General features: G+C 40.0%; 1 protein-coding gene across 3 annotated transcripts in view; it reads left to right on the top strand.

The window, feature by feature from the left end:
- The window catches only part of zbtb16a (zinc finger and BTB domain containing 16a), a 165,370-nt gene that overhangs the window by 51,623 nt on the left and 93,151 nt on the right, over positions 1–20,596 (top strand). For all 3 annotated transcript variants that reach the window (XM_054755693.1, XM_054755692.1, XM_054755694.1), the window contains exon 3: positions 10,538–10,635. In XM_054755693.1, the coding sequence (XP_054611668.1) occupies positions 10,538–10,635 (98 nt within the window). The remainder of the gene's footprint in view (positions 1–10,537; positions 10,636–20,596) is intronic.

Below are 20,596 nucleotides of genomic sequence, written 5' to 3'. Positions count from 1 at the left end.
ATCAAATTACAGTTAGACTGTGTGTGTTTGTATGTGTAAGCTAACTACTTTTGAACCGCTGCACACAAAAGGGTGAAAATTGGTCAAAACATGCACCCCCACTGTGTTGCCTGTGCTATTACTTTCTAACAGATGCACCACAAATAAACCCCATACATCTGATTGACTTGAAATTTCTCACACAGCTCAATGTGCTCTACAAAACCTCCGCTTTAACTTGATGGCGTTAAGTCGAATCACCACAAAATTTAGCACACGGCATTAGAGGACTGGCAAGCACGTGTGTGTAAAATTTGAGCAAGATTGTTTTTAACCAAAAGAGGTGGAAGTCAGCAACTAATTGGACTTCAGTTATTGACCTTCAGTGGTGGAGTGGTCACTCTCCGCCCACCCCAGTGGCCACCCCCACGGCCGGAGTACAATTTTGACAAACGCGGCTCTGTGGTGCTGAACATTAGTTCAGCCTAACTGCTGTTTCTGCTTTTCACTGCAGCACACAACTTTCTGTGTGGAGGAGCTGTCATAATACCGCGTCTTGCATGAACTGCAAGCGGTAGGTCGGTTTTCCATGATTACTTTGGTCGGTTCTGGTCAAGTTTTCTCACTATGTTGACTTTGACTTAAATTCTAAATGTGATTCAGCACATAAATCTGTTAATAATGGAAGGTCTCTGTGGCAGTGCGAGCGGGCACCTAAACCAAGGAGTCTAGAGTTAAAACAGGAGTGCCGATCGGCATCTCGTGCGCGGGTTTGGCCGGCATGATGGGGAGCGGAATCCAGAAACTATGCATTGAAAACATGTCCTCGGCACATCACTCGGCTATTAATTGCTCTAATAGACGGTCCAAAAGCAGTGGAGGAGCGGTGGCCATGGCCACCCCACTGGCCATCGAGACAATTCAGGTATCAACTCATTGCCACCCCTGTGTGAGTAATGGTCTCACCTTTGGCCACCCCTTTTGTCTAATGATGGTGAAACTTTGAGGATATCTGTATTAGAAGCGTGCCAGCATGACTTCCACAGCTTTTTGTCCACAAGCCTTTAGAAGTTGCCAAAATGTGAGTGTAATGTTAGCACAATGTTTGCATCACATAGCAATGCTAATGTTGCTAATGTTTGCGTCCTCCTGTCCCACTCTATATGGTATCTATTACGTGGGGGGGGGATTTAAAGTAGCGGTGGATCATCATTAACAAAAAAAAGAAAGAAAGAAAGAAAGAAAATGCCGTCTGAATGTAACTTAATTATAGCGCACATAGTAAAAAGACAACAGTGACACCTCATCGATCGTCTTGTGCGGTTCCTAACGTTTACACAGCTTCATTTTGTGGCTCTCTGAAGAATCAGGTGGGGGGAAGAAAAGCTCCTTTCTGTCATTTTATCCGCGCTTTTAAGCCCCTCACCCCCTCAATTCCATTACGCAGAGCGCCACCGTGCCCGGCCCTCTGTCTCCGCTCAATCAAAATGTATCAGGCATGCTTCGACGGGGGGTGTTTATCCCAGAGTCCTCCCGCACATATCAATGAATTGGCTCCCCCCCTCCTCAGCCGTTGCTGGACAAACAGAACAGCCCCTGCCGCGAAGACTGTCATAGAAATTCCAGCCACACACGGACACTAGCGTTGGGCGTTGTGCCAAGCTAGTGTTCATTTGCGCGAGCATGCCACAGGTTTTGACTTCCTGGATTATGTTGGAGTCTTTTTATTGATTTTTGTTCTAAAATGTGATAATTATAAATAAATGGCGAGGAGCAATTGCATTCCATTCTATGATGTTACATTCCATCAGCTAAAATTCACATTCTCGTTGTCCTGCTCAGTCACAGCATAAGTTTTCGGGAATTTGCTGTTTTTTTAATTGTTCATTGCAGACTTTAGTATTTAGTGGGGGGTGGGGGTTCACGTTGTTGAAAGTATCGCATTTGTTGCCATTACAACCCTGAATCACCTACTTTTGCGGGTCTTATATTTAGTGGACCTGCCAGGTCCATCTCTACTCTGGTGCTAGCGCTAACGAGTAACGAGTTGCTTGCCAAACGTCTGTTAGCTTATGTTGACATGTGCTTGCTGTCGTCTTCAGTAACAGTCAAGTCGCACGTTAATGATTGTCTCAAACACTAACAATTGTAGCTTTCATCTGTAATTTTTAAATTTCATTGAATTAACAACTTAAAGTGACTTTCGAGTAATGGTTTTATAATATTGGTTTACCAGCCAGGTACACCTACAGTATACTGCGGTGCTAGCACTAACATGTTTGTTTTTTGACAAACTTCAATTAGCTTACATTCACGTACAAAGTTAACGTCTTTGCGATGCCGCCAGGCAATCGACTCAGATGCTCACAATTGTAGCAAAGAACTATCTTTAAGTGTGACTTTCATCTCCAACATCAAAATTAGACACGTTTTGATGTTACAGAGGAAGATGTTAGCGAAATGCAGTAGCTTTGCTATCATTCTTAGCGTTTGTCTCAAATGCTAATCATAACAGTGTGTGTGTCTTTGAGAATTTTTTCTTGCTGACTAATTTTGTTTTGCCGTTTTTTTGTCATTCATTGTTGTTCTTAACGTTTGAGTCTTCGATTTCAGGCTCAGGCAATATTCATCAAATGCTAACAATTGTTAATACATTACATTACAAGCTTGTTTTAGGACAGTGTTTTGGTGATTTGGTGATCAGATGCTAATAATTGTAGCAGCAAGCTAGCATCAGTGTAACTTTGAACATTTTCAGGAATTTGTTCAAGCTTTTTTGTAATTTTCTTGTCTTTCTGTTCTGTTCATGTTATTCCAATAGATTCATAGAATTCCTTTTTTAGGGCAACATGGAGTCGGTTCCCTTTCAGGGCCACACAGGATGGTCCCCTAAGAACAAGCTCTATTCCGCTTCCTTTTTCCTTCTGCAATTATCAGTTACTTTTTCTACTCAGCCCCGGAATAAATTAACAAACACTCAGCCAGTACACAGCCTTTCTTCAATTTACCGCCTTTTGTCAGTTGGCTTGCCTTCTCTTAGTGTTTTCTTCTTTCGCCATCTTAACCCACGCATCCCTCTTTCACCGCCACCGTCGCTCTTATTTACGCACGTCGTTCCAGGTAGTTTTTATTGCTGCCTTCAAGGAGCGGGCGGATGGCAGCAAAAATAAAAGGATGGATGGAAGATAGAGAATAACGCTTTAAGACCGCCGACGGTAAAAAAGCTCCGTGCTACGACGTCAGCGTGATGACTCGTAGGTGTATTAGCGCGTAGCTTGCTAGTGTTTAATGGCGTAATATGACAAATTGAAGGACCGCCAGCAAACCTTTATTTATTTCAGTGCTTCTAGCGGTGATATATGAGCACAGGAGTCCACCGGCAAAATTGGTAGACAAAAACAAAAACCAAAAAAAAACATGCGACAAGCTGTTACGGCTCAATAACACTCTCCTGTAATCAACTCGCATTTTTTTCGTTTTACGAGGGGGAACGTGGCGTGAGGTAATTAGCATATGTTTTGTTGACATAAATTTGGAATTTATGGCGCTTGTCAAAAGTGACTGTCGAACAAAGTCGATTATTAAGCGAGTAAACGGCCTGAGAGGGTTTTATGTGAACTTCCTTAATGGCAGCACTCGGTCTGTTTCAAATCACACACACACACACACACACACACACACACACACACACACACACACACACAAATCATGCGTCAACATGAATGCCACCACTTGACTAGCTACTTGCATATATATGTCGGAACAAAAAAAAATCATGAGCTGCACCAATAAGTTAGTATTTATTTACGCCTCGTTAAACTTTGTGGTGGTCGTTGTGTGACATGGAACCATGCTAAAGCAGTGCCAGATTGTGAGCGTTAGCAAAGCGCCTCTTGTTAAAGTTGCTTGCTTCTATAAGTGTGAAAAGTACAAGCTAACAACAATTCTTACTTGGATAGAAACTGTCTGGAGACTGTGGCTCAAGAGGCTAAGCTAACGTTTACTTGTGACAATGTGACAGTGACGTAGCATTGCATAAAATGCCTGACCAATACACAAACTGCATCGAAGTAACACTTGATGTCGTGATACTTTTCCCATAACTCCTTTTTCACCTGAATTAAGTATTCTCAAGCATAAACATTGCTAAATGAACTAAAATATAAATACCAAGCATTCAAGGACGTTGTGAAGATATGTAATATTGTACACTGGTCACTAGGTGTCAGTAATATTGCTGTAATGTTCGGTCAAACACGCGCACGCATCAGACTTGATCGCCGAAGCAACAGGCTGTTTTTGCAGGTTTGAATGATCTCACAACGGGCACAAATACACCTAATACGAGCTACTGTTGTGTCCGTAACCCACGCCAAGCTAAGATTCAATTCTGAACCCCCATCGTCACTTCCCGTCCGCCCCCGATTCATCTCTCCTAGCACCAGAAAACATTATGTTTATGTCTTATATGTTTTATTTTCTGTTATGTCTATCATATTGGGTAATACGAGTGGAAAGGTGACGATGGGGTGTTAGTTCATGTCTAAAGAGCTCTAATAATGTTAAAAACCGTATTCTGACGCTTGTAAGAGAAACTACGGAAGTGTTCCATTAAAAATAAGGAATTGTACTTCGAGGAAATTCACTTATCACAGTTTGGTGTGGAGCTGCTTAACTGGTTAAAGGGATTAGTCTATACTACAGTGTGTCAAATTTTTTTCTAATGTATTGTTTTTCGCATAATGCCTGTCGTGATATTTTTGTTGTGATTGCTGAAATATTGCAATCATATCATGTCAACGTCACGTGTGTTACTCTGGGATTCCTCTGTGAAGAATTATAGTCCTTGCTTTTGGTAGCTTTTGGTAGCTTTCGGTAGCGGGTAAAGTGTCATCCGCAAGGGTTGGGCCATACTAGGGCATAGAACTGGACAGGGACTGTTCGGAAACATGGTAATCAGACGAAAGAACGTACGATTACTTTGAGTAAAAGAGCACCGTCAGCTATGTAGCGCTAGCTTGGCAAGCAACAAGGTCCGGTTCTGATAAAAATGCTGCCATATTCCTAAGCCTGTGTTTACGAGTTAGTTGTGAATCGTAATGTATATTTAGAATTTTTTTTTGGTAGTATTACACACCTCGGTTGTCAAATGTAATTCAGAAGCGTAAGCGCTAGATTGATATGTTGTATCACCAGTTAGATGTTGCTGTCGGCCTGTCTGGTTGCTATGTGAGCCTTTGCAGTGGAACGTAACACACTCTCGGCCACCTACACACACACACACACACACACACACACACACACACCACATCGATGTGGCGGCGGCCACATGGCACGGTTCCCAATTGGAGTGGCCTTAATAAGACCATCCATACCTTATCAGTTCTCTGTCTGGGCTACACAATAGTCAGATTGAGGGGCGACACAAAAGGCCTTTGAAAGGCTTTGTGCTCCATGTGTGTTGCACTTTACCGCTTAAGTGTGTTTTTCTCTTATCTGAGAGAAAGTGTGTACTTCACCTATGATCTCTTTAACGTGGAGAGGGAAAAAAATCCTTCCTTTTTTTGTCTGTTGCCTTTTGTCCGCCGTTGTTGGCGAATTGGTCAACTTGTCAAAGGGAATTAGTCATTTGTTTTCAGTTTGTCCGGAGTCATACTCATTTTAAAGCTTTTTTTTATTCTTGGATGGATCGAATCCAATGGAGAATCTTTGAGTCCTAGGTTAAACAATAGAGACATCATACACTTCCCCTTAAGATTTCGGAAGCCTGCAAAGATCTATCAAAAAACCATAAAGAAGTTGCATGTTTTCCTGAGAAATCTTAGTGGGGTTCTGAAAAGAGCTGCAAAAGTTAATCACTGAAATGATGATTAATTGATCAACAACTATTTTGGTATTCAATTAACAGTTTTTGAAATTAAAAAATGTAAATATCCTCTGATTTCAGCCTCTTAAATGTGATTTTTATTGTTTTTTTTAATTACGCCATACATGAAAGCAGACCTATTAGCTTTGTGTTTTAGACAAAACAAGATATTCACACACATCAGCTTTCACTTTGGGAAATAGTGATGGACATTTTTGGCCCTTTTCTGTTGCGGACCAAACCACTAACTGTTTGTGCTTGGTTCCTATAGATTTGGTCCATCTAGGGCGTAACTGATTACTCGATTAATCTAAACAAGCTAGTTGCAGCCCTAGTTCTGAATGAAGCGTTTATTTCCACTTTTCACTGGTATTGTCTACTTGAATCGGGGGAAAAAATGGACTAGCATGAAAAAGTGAGATTACATCGATCGGTTAGTTGGCAAGAGCAAAGTTTAATGAAAAGTGGTCGCGCACACTTTTCATTAAACTTTGTGGTAGGGTGGCACAACATCCCACTAAATTTCAGCGAGGATCGCATTGTTGCAGTCCACTTGAATCTGGACAACATTTGTCAGCAGGAATATACAAAAGCCGGTTTCCGTGGACGGGTGGCACAAATGCCCACAGTGAGGATGCCTCAGTGAGGATCTGCACAGAGGTAGGGTTAACATGTTAAAGCTTTGTGTTTTTATTCTTGGATGGATGACGGAATCCACTGGAGCGTCTTTGAATGAGTTCTAGATTAACCAACAGACACACATCATACACTCACTCTTAAGATAGCTTTCTGAATCCTCTAAATGGTCATCAAAAAGCCATAAGGAACTTGCATGTTTTTCCAAAAACAACACCCCAAATGAGAAGAGCATGCGGCATGCCTTGCGGAGAACAACAACAACAACAACAACAAAACATCTGTGGCCATCTAACGCTTTGAAAAATAAATGCAACCAGAGCTAAGTGTCTGGAACTCGATTAAAGCCTGTGGTTTTTACCAAGCCAGATTCATATTACACCCGATTGTCAACAGAATATGCAGAGAAAAAGTATTGGCCTTCATAACACGTTCTGTATAATGACTGCTATATCTGCCAAGCATGACAAAACTAGTTTGCATTACATTTTGTGGAGGGGATTTACTGGGTACAAAAACCCAGTAAATCATTGTGAGGATTTGTGGTTGTGAATCCTTTTCATCATTACAGTCTACTTGAATCGGGGCAAGCAACAGTTACTGTTTTGATTTCCGTTTGTTAGTTAGAAGCGATGCGCAAAAGCTACACAACCAGTTCTTGTTAAAATAGGTGGAGGGATACCTTTAGCGATTTGCACAAAATGGGGTTAGCAAAGTGCAAAGTGGAAAGCCTTTGTTTTTATCGTTTGTTGGCAGGAATACAAAAAAGCTACACAACCAGTTTTTGTGGAGGGGTGCTAAAAGGAGGATCTGAATAAAGGTACATTTGAAATATATTATTGCAACTTTTCACCATTACAGTCCACTTAAATCAGGGCCATGTGTCCTGTTATTCCGTTTGTTTTTACTTATGTAAGGATTTAGAGGGTACAAAACAATCAAAACCACACAACTTTTTGCCCTCTGTCCACTGGGGTGCCGACCAACAAGATATCATGACACCTAAAGGATTGAGCTAGCGCCACAGCTGTCCATGAATTGGCCAATAGACAATGCCAGAATTTTACTGTACCACAGCAAACAAACTGAACTATAATCTGTTGTTGAGTGAACGTTGTAAGAAATGACTTCCAGCGTGGGGGTGGCAGCTTGCGCACAGCCTGACTGGATAAGGTCACCCACCTTTACAAAGGTGCGCTAGCCTGGTGTGATTGTTATTGATTTGTACAATTTCATGTTTGCTGTTGTCCCTTCTTGTACAGAGCCCCTCAAGGTTAGGATGTTTCAGTGTAATTGTCCTTTATTTCGTGCAAACAAAGAATGATTACAAGGTAGAATGTTTTTTGTTTTTTTTCCACTCGCCTGTCGCTACCTTTCTCGTAGCCATATATTTGCATTCAGTCAGTCCTGCTTTGGCTTGGCTGAGAGATGCCAGGATGGATGGCTGTCATCTCCTCGCCCAAGTGGAGTGAATCTCATATTAAGGGTTTTGTGTTTTTTTCACTCTGGCAGAGCAGATGGCAATTTTCTTTTTATTTGGAATTTGTTGACAACTGTCTACATATGCACCGTCCGCAGTATATAATAATACTCACTTTTATTTGACATTGTCATAGAAGTGTGCTTTGGCTGGTTGGAAAAACCCTATGTAAATTAAATGCATTATTGTTATTATTATTATTACTATTATTATTTGTTTTTTGTTTGTTTGCAGTGCCATACTCCCCTCTCAGGTCTCAGTATCCATGTTTACTTGAACACAGGTAACCAGATTAAAAGTAAAAAGGCGGAATATTTTTAAAATGCAAAATCCCGCTAAATTGAATAGAGATGTGGTTCCAAGTTTTTTCATTGTTTTAGTCCATGTGAACAAAGTTGGGTTGTTGTGTTTATCACTCTTTGTTAGATGGAATACACAAACAAAACAGTGTATTTGGAGGGGTGCCACAAAAACAATACATTTTAGTGAGGTTCTGAACAGAGTTTACAAGTTTTCGTTCCACTTTTTACTGTTATACTACTTGAGCATGAAAGGTCGGTATATACTTTTTATTATTGCTTAGTTAGCAGGTATACACAAAAAGCTACACAACCACTTTTTTTTTTTTATTAAACTTTGTGGAAGGGTGGCACAAAATCATCTACAGGGCTCCAGACTACATTTTTTTATTAGAAACACTAGTGTTTTGAAGACACGACATAATTATTAGAATGGTCACAAGAGAGCAAGGTTTTTAGGTGTCACATTGAAAAAGTAAGTTAGCACGTACCTCATGAACGTGACAGCTATCGTAGTTTCCCTGTGGGACAAAAACAAGCTCTGAATGAACCGCATTGCTTGTTTGTTTTTAAGACTAAATATCACTGTTGTAAAAAAAAAAAAAAAAAAAAAAAAAAGGCACATTGGCAGTCCGTGCACCAGAGACTAGCTGCCGCCAGCAAGACAGTGGAGCCAGGCAAAATGTGTAAACAAAGATGGTGGAATAGTCGAACTTCAATGTGAGTCAAACATGAGCGATCACACAAGCTGGCGTTGATAGGCTCCGACTGTGACAAGCTGTCATCAATTGACTACACATTTCACAGACTATTTTTCAGGTAATAAAGGACGTCCTTAGTCCCAATATGGGGCGCGTACTTTTATCTGGTCGCACATTCGCGAGTAGATGAAAAATTCAACCCCAATGTCTCATATTTTAGTCACAAAATGCGACCGTCTAGTGGAAGTCTGGAGCCCTGCTCCAAGTTGAATAGAGATGTGGTTACAAGTATTTTCATTGTTGCAGTCCACTTGAATTGCGACAAAGTTGGGTTGTTGTGTTTATCACTGTTTGCTAGATAGAATACACAAAATGGTATTTGTGGAGGGGTGGCACAAAAACACAATTTTAATGAGTTTGTGAGATGTTACAAGTGTTTATTTCCACTTGTTACTGTTATTGTCTACTTCAATCGGAGCAAAATGGGGCTAGCATAAAAGGTTGAGAGATATTGTTTTGATCGGTTACTTAGCAGCAATACGTAAAAAGCTACACAACCACTTTTTTTTGTATTGAATCCCGCAAAAATGTTAGTGAGGATCTGATCAGAGATGTGGTTCCAAGTGTTTTCATTGTGACAGTCTACTTGAATCGGGACAATGTTGGGTAGTTGTATCTCTGGTATCTCTTGCTAGAACACACAAAAGCTACAGGTAGCAAGTGGCAGGGGAGGGGTGGCACAAAAAAAAACTACATTTTAGTGAGAATCTGCATAGAGATGCAGGTACAGGACTTTGTTTCCACATTTCACCTTTACAGTCAACTTGAATCAGGGCTGTGTGCTCTACTGAGTCATTCCCTACCTTGTTATTGTGCTTTTTCTCCCCATTTTTAAGGTTTTATGGGTAGAAAACAACCAATCCGAAGTACTTGTTGGCATCCTTGGAGAGTGATGAGGTGTCTGCATCAATCCCAACCAATCACCACGTTGTCATTTATCTTAACGGATCACTCTTTGAACGTGTCAACTCCACCAATAATCAAACCTGTGTGTACTGTTTTCAAGGCAAGGCGTTTGAAGATCTCTCCAGGCTTAAGGAAAACCGTGGCAGCTATGTGGCAATCCGTGTCACCTTAATTGCTTTAGAGCACTTTCAGATATCTCTCAGGAGTTTTATAGGCTTTGTTCCAAGCCCGGGGCTCAGGGTTTTTTTTGTTTTTTTGGAGAGAGTTTCGTAACGGAGCCCTTGGCCAGGCGCAGGCTTTTGCTGTTGTCACATGTTGTTTAGTTAGCTAACCTTCAAGGCCACATAATCAAATATTGACCCTTGGTCTTGTCTGACCTTGTGAGCTTAACCTGTTACCGCTTAATGATGCTTCGGTTCACAAAGGCGGAAATCAAAAAGCGTTGAATAAATCTTTGTGTTTTTCCTTTACGTCCGTCTGCAGCTATTCAGGATGCAATGAGTTACGAGTTAGTAACGCCCGCTATTATTTACAATGTTATTTTCAAACTTGCTATGAGAAGGCTGCTGGTGATTGTTTCTTCATGGTTTGTTCGCCGCTCTATCCGCAGGAAGATGCACAGCGGGATGAAGACCTACGGCTGTGAGCTGTGCGGGAAGAGCTTCCTGGACAGCCTCCGTCTGCGCATGCATCTGCTGTCTCATTCAGGTGAGCGCATTAAACCCACCCCAAGCCGCCTGGCATTGCTCGTTATGTCAGATAACTTTGCCTGCTTTGTGTCACTGGTTTGAAAGCACTTTCACTGGCTTGTCATGGAAGTGTAACACAAGACGTGTCTGCACATCGTCACCCTTTAGTACTTTACCTTTTATGACCTTTAGGGGTCTTACAAACAGGTTAGAACATAGCACACTATGACCACTTTTCACACACTGAATACTGGAAGGAACTTACTGGAAGGAATTGCTGGGTTGCAACTTGTTGTATTGGGACACCCCAAGTTCAGTTACCACAGAGATGCACAAAAGTATGGAGACGCATCATTTCTTTACACCACTATGACAAGAGTGCTCAGCTGTTTTTAGGAATGTACTGCCCTGCTGTTTTGGGGAATCGTATTTGTTTGGTTCAAAACTTGGGGGAAACTCACTTTGAATATCATATGTCTTTTAAAAAAAACACAGCAGCAACTGTTCTTGGACAGGCACTTTTGGAGCAAATTCCTAAAAACAGCAAAGAATTGTAATATAGAAGGTATGTGACTAGCGTCTTTGCAGTAGATCCTTGAACTGCACAGAAGACCTGTTATACTATATAGAGGATATTTGACTAATGTTTTTGCAGAAACTCCTTTTAAAAATAGGCTGCTCCTGTCATGTAGAGCAGGGGTGGCCATTATGTCGATCGCAAGCTACCCGTACATCGCCAAGGTAGTTTGGGTCGATTGCGTAAATGTCACTTTATAGTTGTCATATGACATCAGTCAGCTGACATTCAGCTCCCCTCCTGATTTGCGCTTGCCCTCCCCCCGCAGCGTTTCAAACTACAGTACACACGAAGATGCAACTTTCATCTTTATTATTGTGATTATGGATGAACTAACTCAGCGGTAAGATGTCTATATCTATAACTAAAGTTATCTGTTGACTTATTGCGGCTAGTTACGCAGAAAAGAAGTGTATTGTTTACTGGCTTTGCTTTGCGTCATGAACTCTACTACAGAAATCAGTGTTTTCTACACATTCACTTCTTAAAGTATTATTTCGTGATGAAATTAAAAATGTGCCCATTGGTGAAACCTTTTCAATATGTTGCCTTGACTTCGGCTACATTGTCTTTTGCATAATCTTTTTAAATTCTTGTATATGGGTAATGTTTGATAGCAAATGCTAGCTGGATGTTGTACATGAACTGTGTGTCCTAATGAACGTTACATAGCTAATTTGACTGACATATTACCAGTACTCAGGTTATGTACACAACTATTTAGGAGTTATGCGTATTATCTTTATTTCCACATTGAAGTGAATTATGATAGCAACTACTTTGATTACCTGTAAACTTTGAAAATGTGAATGTGAAATACTAATCATTCATATTTACAATAGTATTTCAGAGTTTACTGGTTACATTTTGTATATGTTTTATAGAAAGAGGTAGATCATTTTGACTTGTACTTGCATGCTGAGAAAGTGCGTGTACTCCTGATATACATGTATAACGTACATAAATACGTACTCATATTTAAAAAAAATAAATATAGAAAGTATATAGATTTACTATATTTATAGTAGTAGGTAGATCTTTGGGACTTGGTCATTTTAAAAGTAGCTTGCAGGCTAAAAAAGTGTGAGCACCCCTGCTGTAGAGGATCTTTGGCTGTAATTTTTGCAGCAGATTCCTAAAAATGACAGAAAACTCCTGTTATATAAAAGTTTTGCAACAGGTCTTTAAAATTGACTAGTACTTTTGCAGTAAATTTCTTTAAACAGAAATGCGCTCCTGTCGTCATACAGAGGATCTTCGACTTTTTTACATGTGATTTTCCACCTTGACGAGGATGCGGCCGGCGTATTTTTGGTGAGGCCGTCAAAAGTAAAAAAAAAAAATAAAAAAAGTGCTCAGATTTTTGTCTCTTCTGCATCAGTTTTGCTTCAGAGTTGTCTTTTCTGGCGATGAAAAGGAAAAGAGGAGTGTTTGTGTCGGGACAGGAGACGGTTAGGGAAGACGCACGGTGGCATAGATTCTTTGATACTTTTTCTTGTACGCTCTCCTTGTCTTTTTTTTCTTTCTTCCGCCTCCACCATTTTTGACTTTCAAGGCTTTTGTGGGTCTGACACGGCGTCTCCATGTTGACTGTCATGATGACACTTTGCCACGTCCCAAAGCCCTCAGCCTCAGCCGCCATCATCATCATCATCATCATCATCCTACTTCAAGTGGCTTCACAGAGACAGAATATCAGAGACATGAAGAGAGAGAGCAGAGACACTCTTTGGTATGCTGAGCACCACTGATGTCTGCTACCTCCCCTTCCCTCTAGCACTGTCTCTCTGTCTGTCTCTCTGTATGCCTGCCTGCTTGCTTCTATGTCAGTCTGTCTTCCTATGTCTATCCTCCCATTGGTTGATATAGTCCGTCTCTCTTCTCTTCCTGTCAATGAATGTTGCCGGTCTTTCCATTTCTCTGTCTTCCTGTCTGTCTTTCTGCACTTGCCTGTCTACCACACCCGGCTGTCTTCCTACTCGCCTGTCTGCAATTTGGTTGCCTGTCAATTGTACCTGTCTGTCTTCTTTCTGTCCCTATGCCTGTCTGTCTGCCTACCTGTCTTTCTGCAGTGTCTGCATGTCTGCCTGGATAGTCTCTCTCCATACCTGTGTAGCCGTCCTTCCGCCTCAAAGGCTTGTCTGTCTTTTTTTTTTGCCATTTCGGTTGCCTGTCTTCTCGCGTACCCACCTGTCTCTTTGCCACTTTTCCTGCCTTTTGGCCTATCTCTCTGCTTGTCTGCTCGCTCGCCCACCTATCTGTCTGTGCGGACGTGTTGTTTGTACACGTTTGGCTCGCATCCAGTCTGGGCTGCTTGCCACTGCTGAGCGAGGGTACAGTATGTACAGTCTGCCCTGTGCCAGCTATTTTTATTCATTTATTCATTTTTTTTTAAATACATTCTGTCTGCTCTCATCTTGTTGTTTATTTTCATTCTTAAATGCTCTACCTGAAGTCTGCTTCCTGTTCCAGACCACAATTTTAAGCATTTAACCCTCTGAGGTCCCTTTTTAATTTGCCACCCTTTCAGGTACCTAGAGGACAAAAAAAGTCTACTCCCAAAAACTGCTTTAAAAACATAACAGATTAATATTTTTTTCTACATTTTTTTTTGCTTATTCCTCTCAATCATTTTCAGTTCTAATAAAAAAATACCAACCATGTAAATATTACCCTCTAAATGTCCATTTGATTCAATTGTGTCACTGTTTTTTGCTTAGGAAAATGCATACAACATGAGCTATATCCCATATGGTCAATGTTAGGGGGCTACGCCTCATTGTTTCCCATACTTTACATAGAGCCACAGCCCCCCAACATTTATAACATCACTCATTTTGTTTGTATTTTTTCAGAGCAAAAACAGTGACATAATTGAATCAAATTGGCATTTAGAGGAATAAAATGATAAACATATTTACATGTTTGGTATTTTTGATGAGAAATCAAGTTGATTGAGAGATTTAAGCAAAAAAAGTAGTAAAATATGAATCTGTTATGTTTTTATAGCAGTTTTTGGTAATAGACTTTTTTTGTCCTCTAGGGACCCAAAAGGGTGGTAAATTTGGCCTGGGTCTGGTTGACCATTGAACATTTTGATTTTTTGTGGAAAAAAAACATCTTAGGAAAAATCATGCCATAGAATAGAATAACACAACCAAAAAAACTAGCAAAAATTCACCTGCAAGGGCAAAAAAGTCCATAGGGACCCCAGAGGCTTTTTAATGTTACTGTTCCTTTTATTAAAACAAAGCCCTGAGAAATATCTCAACTTGTTGATGGCATGAGGTCATACACTGATTATGTCATCGTCTTGTCTGTTGTGCAATAATCGTAGCACCGAATGTTAGCATTGAGTTGCCACCGTCTGCCCTCACAGAGCTCCAAATGTTCCACAGCTTTCCCTCCCTTCCTTCGCAGCAACATATGATACAGTTGTTTTTCAAACAGCTGGATCCAAACCACGCTTACCTCTACAGCATAATGAGATTACCAGCATATCCGAGCACGTCCTCATCTCAAATGGTTTACAGCCCTGTTTGCGGCATGGATACATAGTGGGGGTTTTTTTTTCTGTTTGTGCATACAGTTTATATATACTTGATACATACTATGAGAACATCATGGTACTGAAACATGGACCTTGAGGGATGCCATGATGTTGTCATTCACAAGTATATTAGGTTCATATTTTATTCTGATAATAACAGCAATACGGTTGAAAACAGTTGTCACACCACAGTCATCCCTCGTTTATTGTGGTTGGTTCCAGACCCGAGCGCATTAAGTGAATTTCTGCAAAGTAGGATTCAAGAAAACCTGTTTGACTTTCAAAATACGGTTTTTAGCACTACAAGAGCCCTGTAGCCCTGAAATAGCACCCCTAAACTCACCTTTACACTCCTATTATTCTTTGTTTACACCACTTTGGGCAGCACTAATGTACAGGCTACGGGATCACTGAAGGGACATAAGAGATGGCTGCTGCTCATCGCAAGTTACCGAGCTTAACTAGTTAGCCTCCAAGTGTATTTGTTCTAAACTTCAAGTGTTTCAAATGGAGTGGGGAAGAAGGACAAAATAAGAAGCCAAAAACTTACCACATCCACATGGACTGGGAGAACTTTTTTTTCCCCCATTTATCCCTCATTTAGTAATTAAAGAAAATATTTGAAAAATATAAAATACATACGTAAGTGTTCATACAATATTAATATTTTAAAAAATAACATATAATAGAAATTGATAAATTAATCAGCATTTTTTATTTTATTTTGAGTTTTTTATTGCTATTTATTATTTAGAAAATTGCAAAAATTATAAAAATACTAAGTAAATGTACAGTATTAATAAAAATAATATTAATAAACATAATTATATCTAATATATATCATACACAATATTTGAGATGCCATTATTGAACCTTGCAAATGAAAAAGGCTGTCGATTAATAGGATTTTTTTAAATACTGACTTATTTTATTGTATGTTATTATTATTTCTCTTGAATACATACTTATATACATATTGTATACTTGAATACAATACAATGGATGTTATGATGGTAAAGGTGCCGAACATAGTCCATGTATTGTGGGTGTAAGATATTTGCTGTCGTGTGTGAGTGTGGGATCGAAACTGAGAGTTCGGGCACAAAAACACAGTAACAAGAGAGCAAAAGTCCTCCTATTTGCCTTCCAAAGGCGTCGCACTTCTGTTTGTGTGCGTGTGTGTGTGGCGGTTCTGGCGCTGCGCCGTCTCTTCCCTCACTCCGATGACGACATATTTGTGCCGGCAGGTCTGGATGTTCTGCCAGCATTCCAGAATTTATGATCGCTCGCAGATGTGAGTCCAGGAACACACTGTACTGTACCCAAAGCCAGAAATTAATGAAACTTGACTGCCTTCCAGGCCACAAAATTCTCAATCGCGCATGTGAGAGTGAGGACGGCAGGCTCCTGGGACGGAGAAACGAGTGGCAGGGGAAGAAAAAAAAAAAGTCCATCTATTAAAAGCAAGACGCAGGAAAGGAAGTAGTTCAGAAGAAAAATGAAAGTAGAGCCTAAGGGGGAGTTTTTACATTGACGTTTCTGTGTACTACAGCTGATATTATGTCCACACGATACACGGGCTACAGATGTTTGGTCGGATTTTTTTCTTGGCAACCAATTTGGCGGTCGATCTTCATGGTCGCCGGCCACGTGATGACTCGGGCTGGCGGCGCCGTGACATGTTAATATCAATTTATGATGTTAGCCGCCATATTCTTGTATGTATCCCTGACATACAACCAGTATGAATACTTGTTTTTAGCAATAGCTAACTTGCCAATATAAACCCATATGTTAAAATACCTTTTAAATAACTGTCAAAATAGCGGTAATCTTTAAGAGCTACAGACAGTAGCTTCAAAAACCTTTTTTAAGGGTTTGTTCTAGTTGTAATCTAGCTGTTAGCATTGAGTCATGTGGTTATTGCGCAGGTGTTTATGCGTATTGATCTTTAAATAGCATTTTGTATGTTCATGAATCGCTCGCAAAATACCTTACTTGCATAAACAAAAATGAAGTAGAGGCTTTGCATTAGGGCAGAGGTGGGCAAACTACGGCCCGCGGGCCACATCAGGCCCGCCAAGCGTCTTTATCCAGCCCTGCGGGCATTTCCCAATTTTTTTTTTTTTTAAACTGTAGCCAGCAACATGACTTGCAGTGCTACCGTGACACGCTTGAGTCGCCAAAATAGTCAGATGCATTGTGTAACTTGTATAAAAATGGCATCTAAACAACACAACACGTCAACACACACGATGCACAAAGTAACCTACCGACTGCACCATGTGGACATACAAACTAATATCTACTTGCAATACCCATGCCAAAAAAAACACCCATATATTCCTCCCGCAAGACATGCTGGGTAGCTTGTGGTACTCTTTCTCCCAACATTTTGCCGTGTTTGTCGCATTTTTGCTTGATTGCAAAATATGTTGTGGAGGTCATCAGAGAGGTAAACAAGGAGGAGTTAACATACTCTTGAGATCAATATGTTTTATTGTTGTTGCAGTTGGACTACCCAGCATGCCTTGCGGGCATTTGGAAATAACAGTTTTGAGTTGCGTGTTGTGTTTAGCGCTTTGTTGTTGTTCATCAAGTTGATTTATGTGATGTGTTAGCTTGCTGTGGATGTGTTGTGTTTTCGCTTCATTGCATTTTTTGAGGGGGGGAGATTTTTTTTTGTTGCCGTGACATGTTAATATCAATTTACGATGTTAGCGCCCATACTCTGTCATGTCTTCCGTACAATTTAGCTATAGCTAACTGACATAAACCATTATGCAGCAATATGTTTGTAAACTGCAATATAGCTTTTTAAAACATTTATGAATAATATATATATATATAGCAACTCTTTTTAATAACTACTTATGCACAGTTATGTCATGTTGGAATTGTGTGCTTGTTTTCGGGTGCTGGGAATGCCATGAGGTGGTTTCAAATATTTGAACCACCTCTCTCCACAGTGCCCTCCAGTGGACATTTTGGGCAACTACTTGCACTAATAAGCAGTGACGACCTTGCATTAGGGGCAGAGTGTGTCAGTGCCCCATTAGCTATTTTTGTGTTTTTAGTATTTCAGACTTAAGCCAGTGTATGAATGAATGGGTTTCATAAACATATGTTGACAATTTTTGTTTCCTTAGTGTCTGACTTCCGAACAGGTGAGTGGGCGTGGCAGGCATATGCTAATTTTTACAAACTGAAGCAGTTATGAACTGTGCCTCACAACATGGAATTGCACACACATGACGTGGCGTAGTCGGGAAAAGAATCAGACAGATTTCTGTTGATCGCTACGTCTGTTAGCTAGCTTAACGTGTTATTTCAGTTACAAATTGAAACACACATGTCCTAAAGTTGTCCCTACGATTCGATTGACTTTCGATTGGCGCACAATTAATTTTCATGTGTTTTTTGTTTTGTACGTTTTATAATATAAATCATAATAGCACCCTAGACTTCTATGTTTAAAAAGAATACATAAAAGAAGTTTTTTGTTACAAAAAATGAAATAATAAACTATTTTATATATACTATATAATACTATACTAATATACTATTATATATATGTATATATGTGTATATATATTTATGTATATATATAATACTTCTCGCCCGAAGTCAGCTGGAATAGGCTCCAGCATAAACGTGACCTTAGTGAGGATAAGCGACATAGAAGATGGCTGGATGGAATTTTATATAAAAAAAAAAATTGAGAATTTTAAAAAGCTACCAAAAATTACATTTAAAAACAGTAATAAGAAAAATAATAATAATGAGCAGTTAAATAATAATAATAGTAATAATACTAATAAAGAAGTAATATAATTGTAATAGTCATAGTTCATTTAAAAATTTTAATTTAAAAGAAAATAAAAATGTTATCGATACATGCTTGTCGTGTTTTCAGCATCCTGTGGTGCATAATGTGGACACACAGGTCACGCTGCGGAGCATAATGTGTCTCATTTGTACCTGCTCTGCTTGTCATACTTCCAGCATCGTGTTGATTTACAGTTGGCGACTCCATTGGGACGACAAAGCTGTCTCTTAGAACTAGGAAAGGATGGTCCTCCCTCGGGACACAATACAGGGGTCAATTCATGACACTTGCGTCTCGCCGCTGCTGTCACGCTGATATTTTTATAACCGTAAGCAGTGATTGAGTCAAGGGTGAACTTGTTAGACCTCTGTCCTTAGTAAGTGAAGCTTCACCGAAAACATGGAGCAGCTGTGTTGCCTCCGCCGGAACCCCGTGTAGCTGTTTAGTCCAGGGTCTTCTTGTAAAAGTGTCATGTATTTCAAGAAATAACATGTAAAAATAGCCAAGGCTGCAGTGTGTGTTATTGTGTGAGTCACCATGTGTGTGTGCGTCTGTCCTCAGTGTCAACTCAGTTATACAATGTGATTTAGTTTGGTGTAGTACAACCTGTCACCTGTAAGTGTGCTCCTGAGCGGCACTAGCCCACATTCTGTTGCCAGCCTTGTAACAGAATTGCTTTTTAAATGCCGAAATATGAGAAAAAAAGAGTTCCGTCTAAATCCTTCTAATCTTTTTTTTTTTTTTAGTCATTGTTATTTTCAAGTCAGTAACTTTTTTAAAGACCTATAATGATGTTTGCTAAAGTCATCTTATAAATGATGTGAATTTGAACACGCAATTTAGGCACAGTGTTATGCGCTAGCTAGCACAGGCAGAATATTTACTTAAAGAAGACTTTGAATAGTTCGTCAACATTTGCACAAAAACAACTGGGTAAAAAAAAAAAAAAATGGGTACAAATTGGTATAAATCGTAATCACGACACTTTTGGTTCATGTCACTCTGCGAGCTGGCAAAATAACCACATCTGAGATTTAACAGAATCCAGCGACCCAGCATCCCGTAATCTGATCATTTTAATGTGTGGCAAAGTCAGCGGTGTTGATACTTGCTTTCAACGCAGTTCACAAAAACAGATTCTTCAGTATGAAACTGCTGTCATTTTTCTACACACAGAAAATCTTGCGCCTCTGTTACTCTTTCAAATTGTCATTATTTAAGCCTGTCATGTTTTAATAAATTGTCATGATATTTTTCCTTTTTCACAAAGAGATCTCCTAAATTCACTGTTGATAGTCGATCTGGCATTAATTCTGAGAAACCTGCAATTCCTGTTGTTGCAAATTATTGTGCAATAATCCAATAATTTGGTGTGTGACGAGGTTAGTGCCGGTGACAGTTTGACATAAAAGTTTGGGAAGTGATTTTCTCGGGTCATTCTTCTACACACAGAAAATCTCCCGTTACTTATTTGTATTCGTTATTTATGCCAGTCACTTTTTCAAGATAGCTAAACCGACTTTCGCAAAAGTCATCTAATTTGGTCAACGTTAACAAGCCGTTGAAACATTGTGTTACGCTTGCTAGCACAATCAGAATTACAGCAAAATAAGCGTCTCAACAGTTAGCCAAATGTTCTCGTTCATCCGTCCATCCATCCATTTTCTATACCGCTTCTCCTCTTTAGGCTCGCGAGTGTATGCTGGAGCCTATCCCAGCTGACCTCGGACGACAGGCGGGGTACACACTGGACCGGTCACTTTCAGTTAAAAATAAATGAACTTTCATGATACTTTTTCCTTTTTCACATAGAAATCTCGTGAATTCACTGTTAGCAGTTGATCGGGCATAAATACAGAGAACCCTGCAATTACTATCACTACAAATAATGTGCGATAATCCGATAATTTGATGCGTGACGACGTTGACGCCGGGGACAGTGTGAATGCAAATTTTCGGCAAGTGAGTCTCTCGGGTGCAAAACTTTACAAACTGTGTCCCGCCTAAAGTCAGTCACTTTTTAA

Source organism: Dunckerocampus dactyliophorus, chromosome 16 (genome assembly GCF_027744805.1).
Source record: "Dunckerocampus dactyliophorus isolate RoL2022-P2 chromosome 16, RoL_Ddac_1.1, whole genome shotgun sequence".
Lineage (NCBI taxonomy): Eukaryota > Metazoa > Chordata > Actinopteri > Syngnathiformes > Syngnathidae > Dunckerocampus > Dunckerocampus dactyliophorus.
The sequence above is the reverse complement of the archived record's forward strand: the minus strand, read 5'-3'. Positions and strand labels throughout refer to the sequence as shown.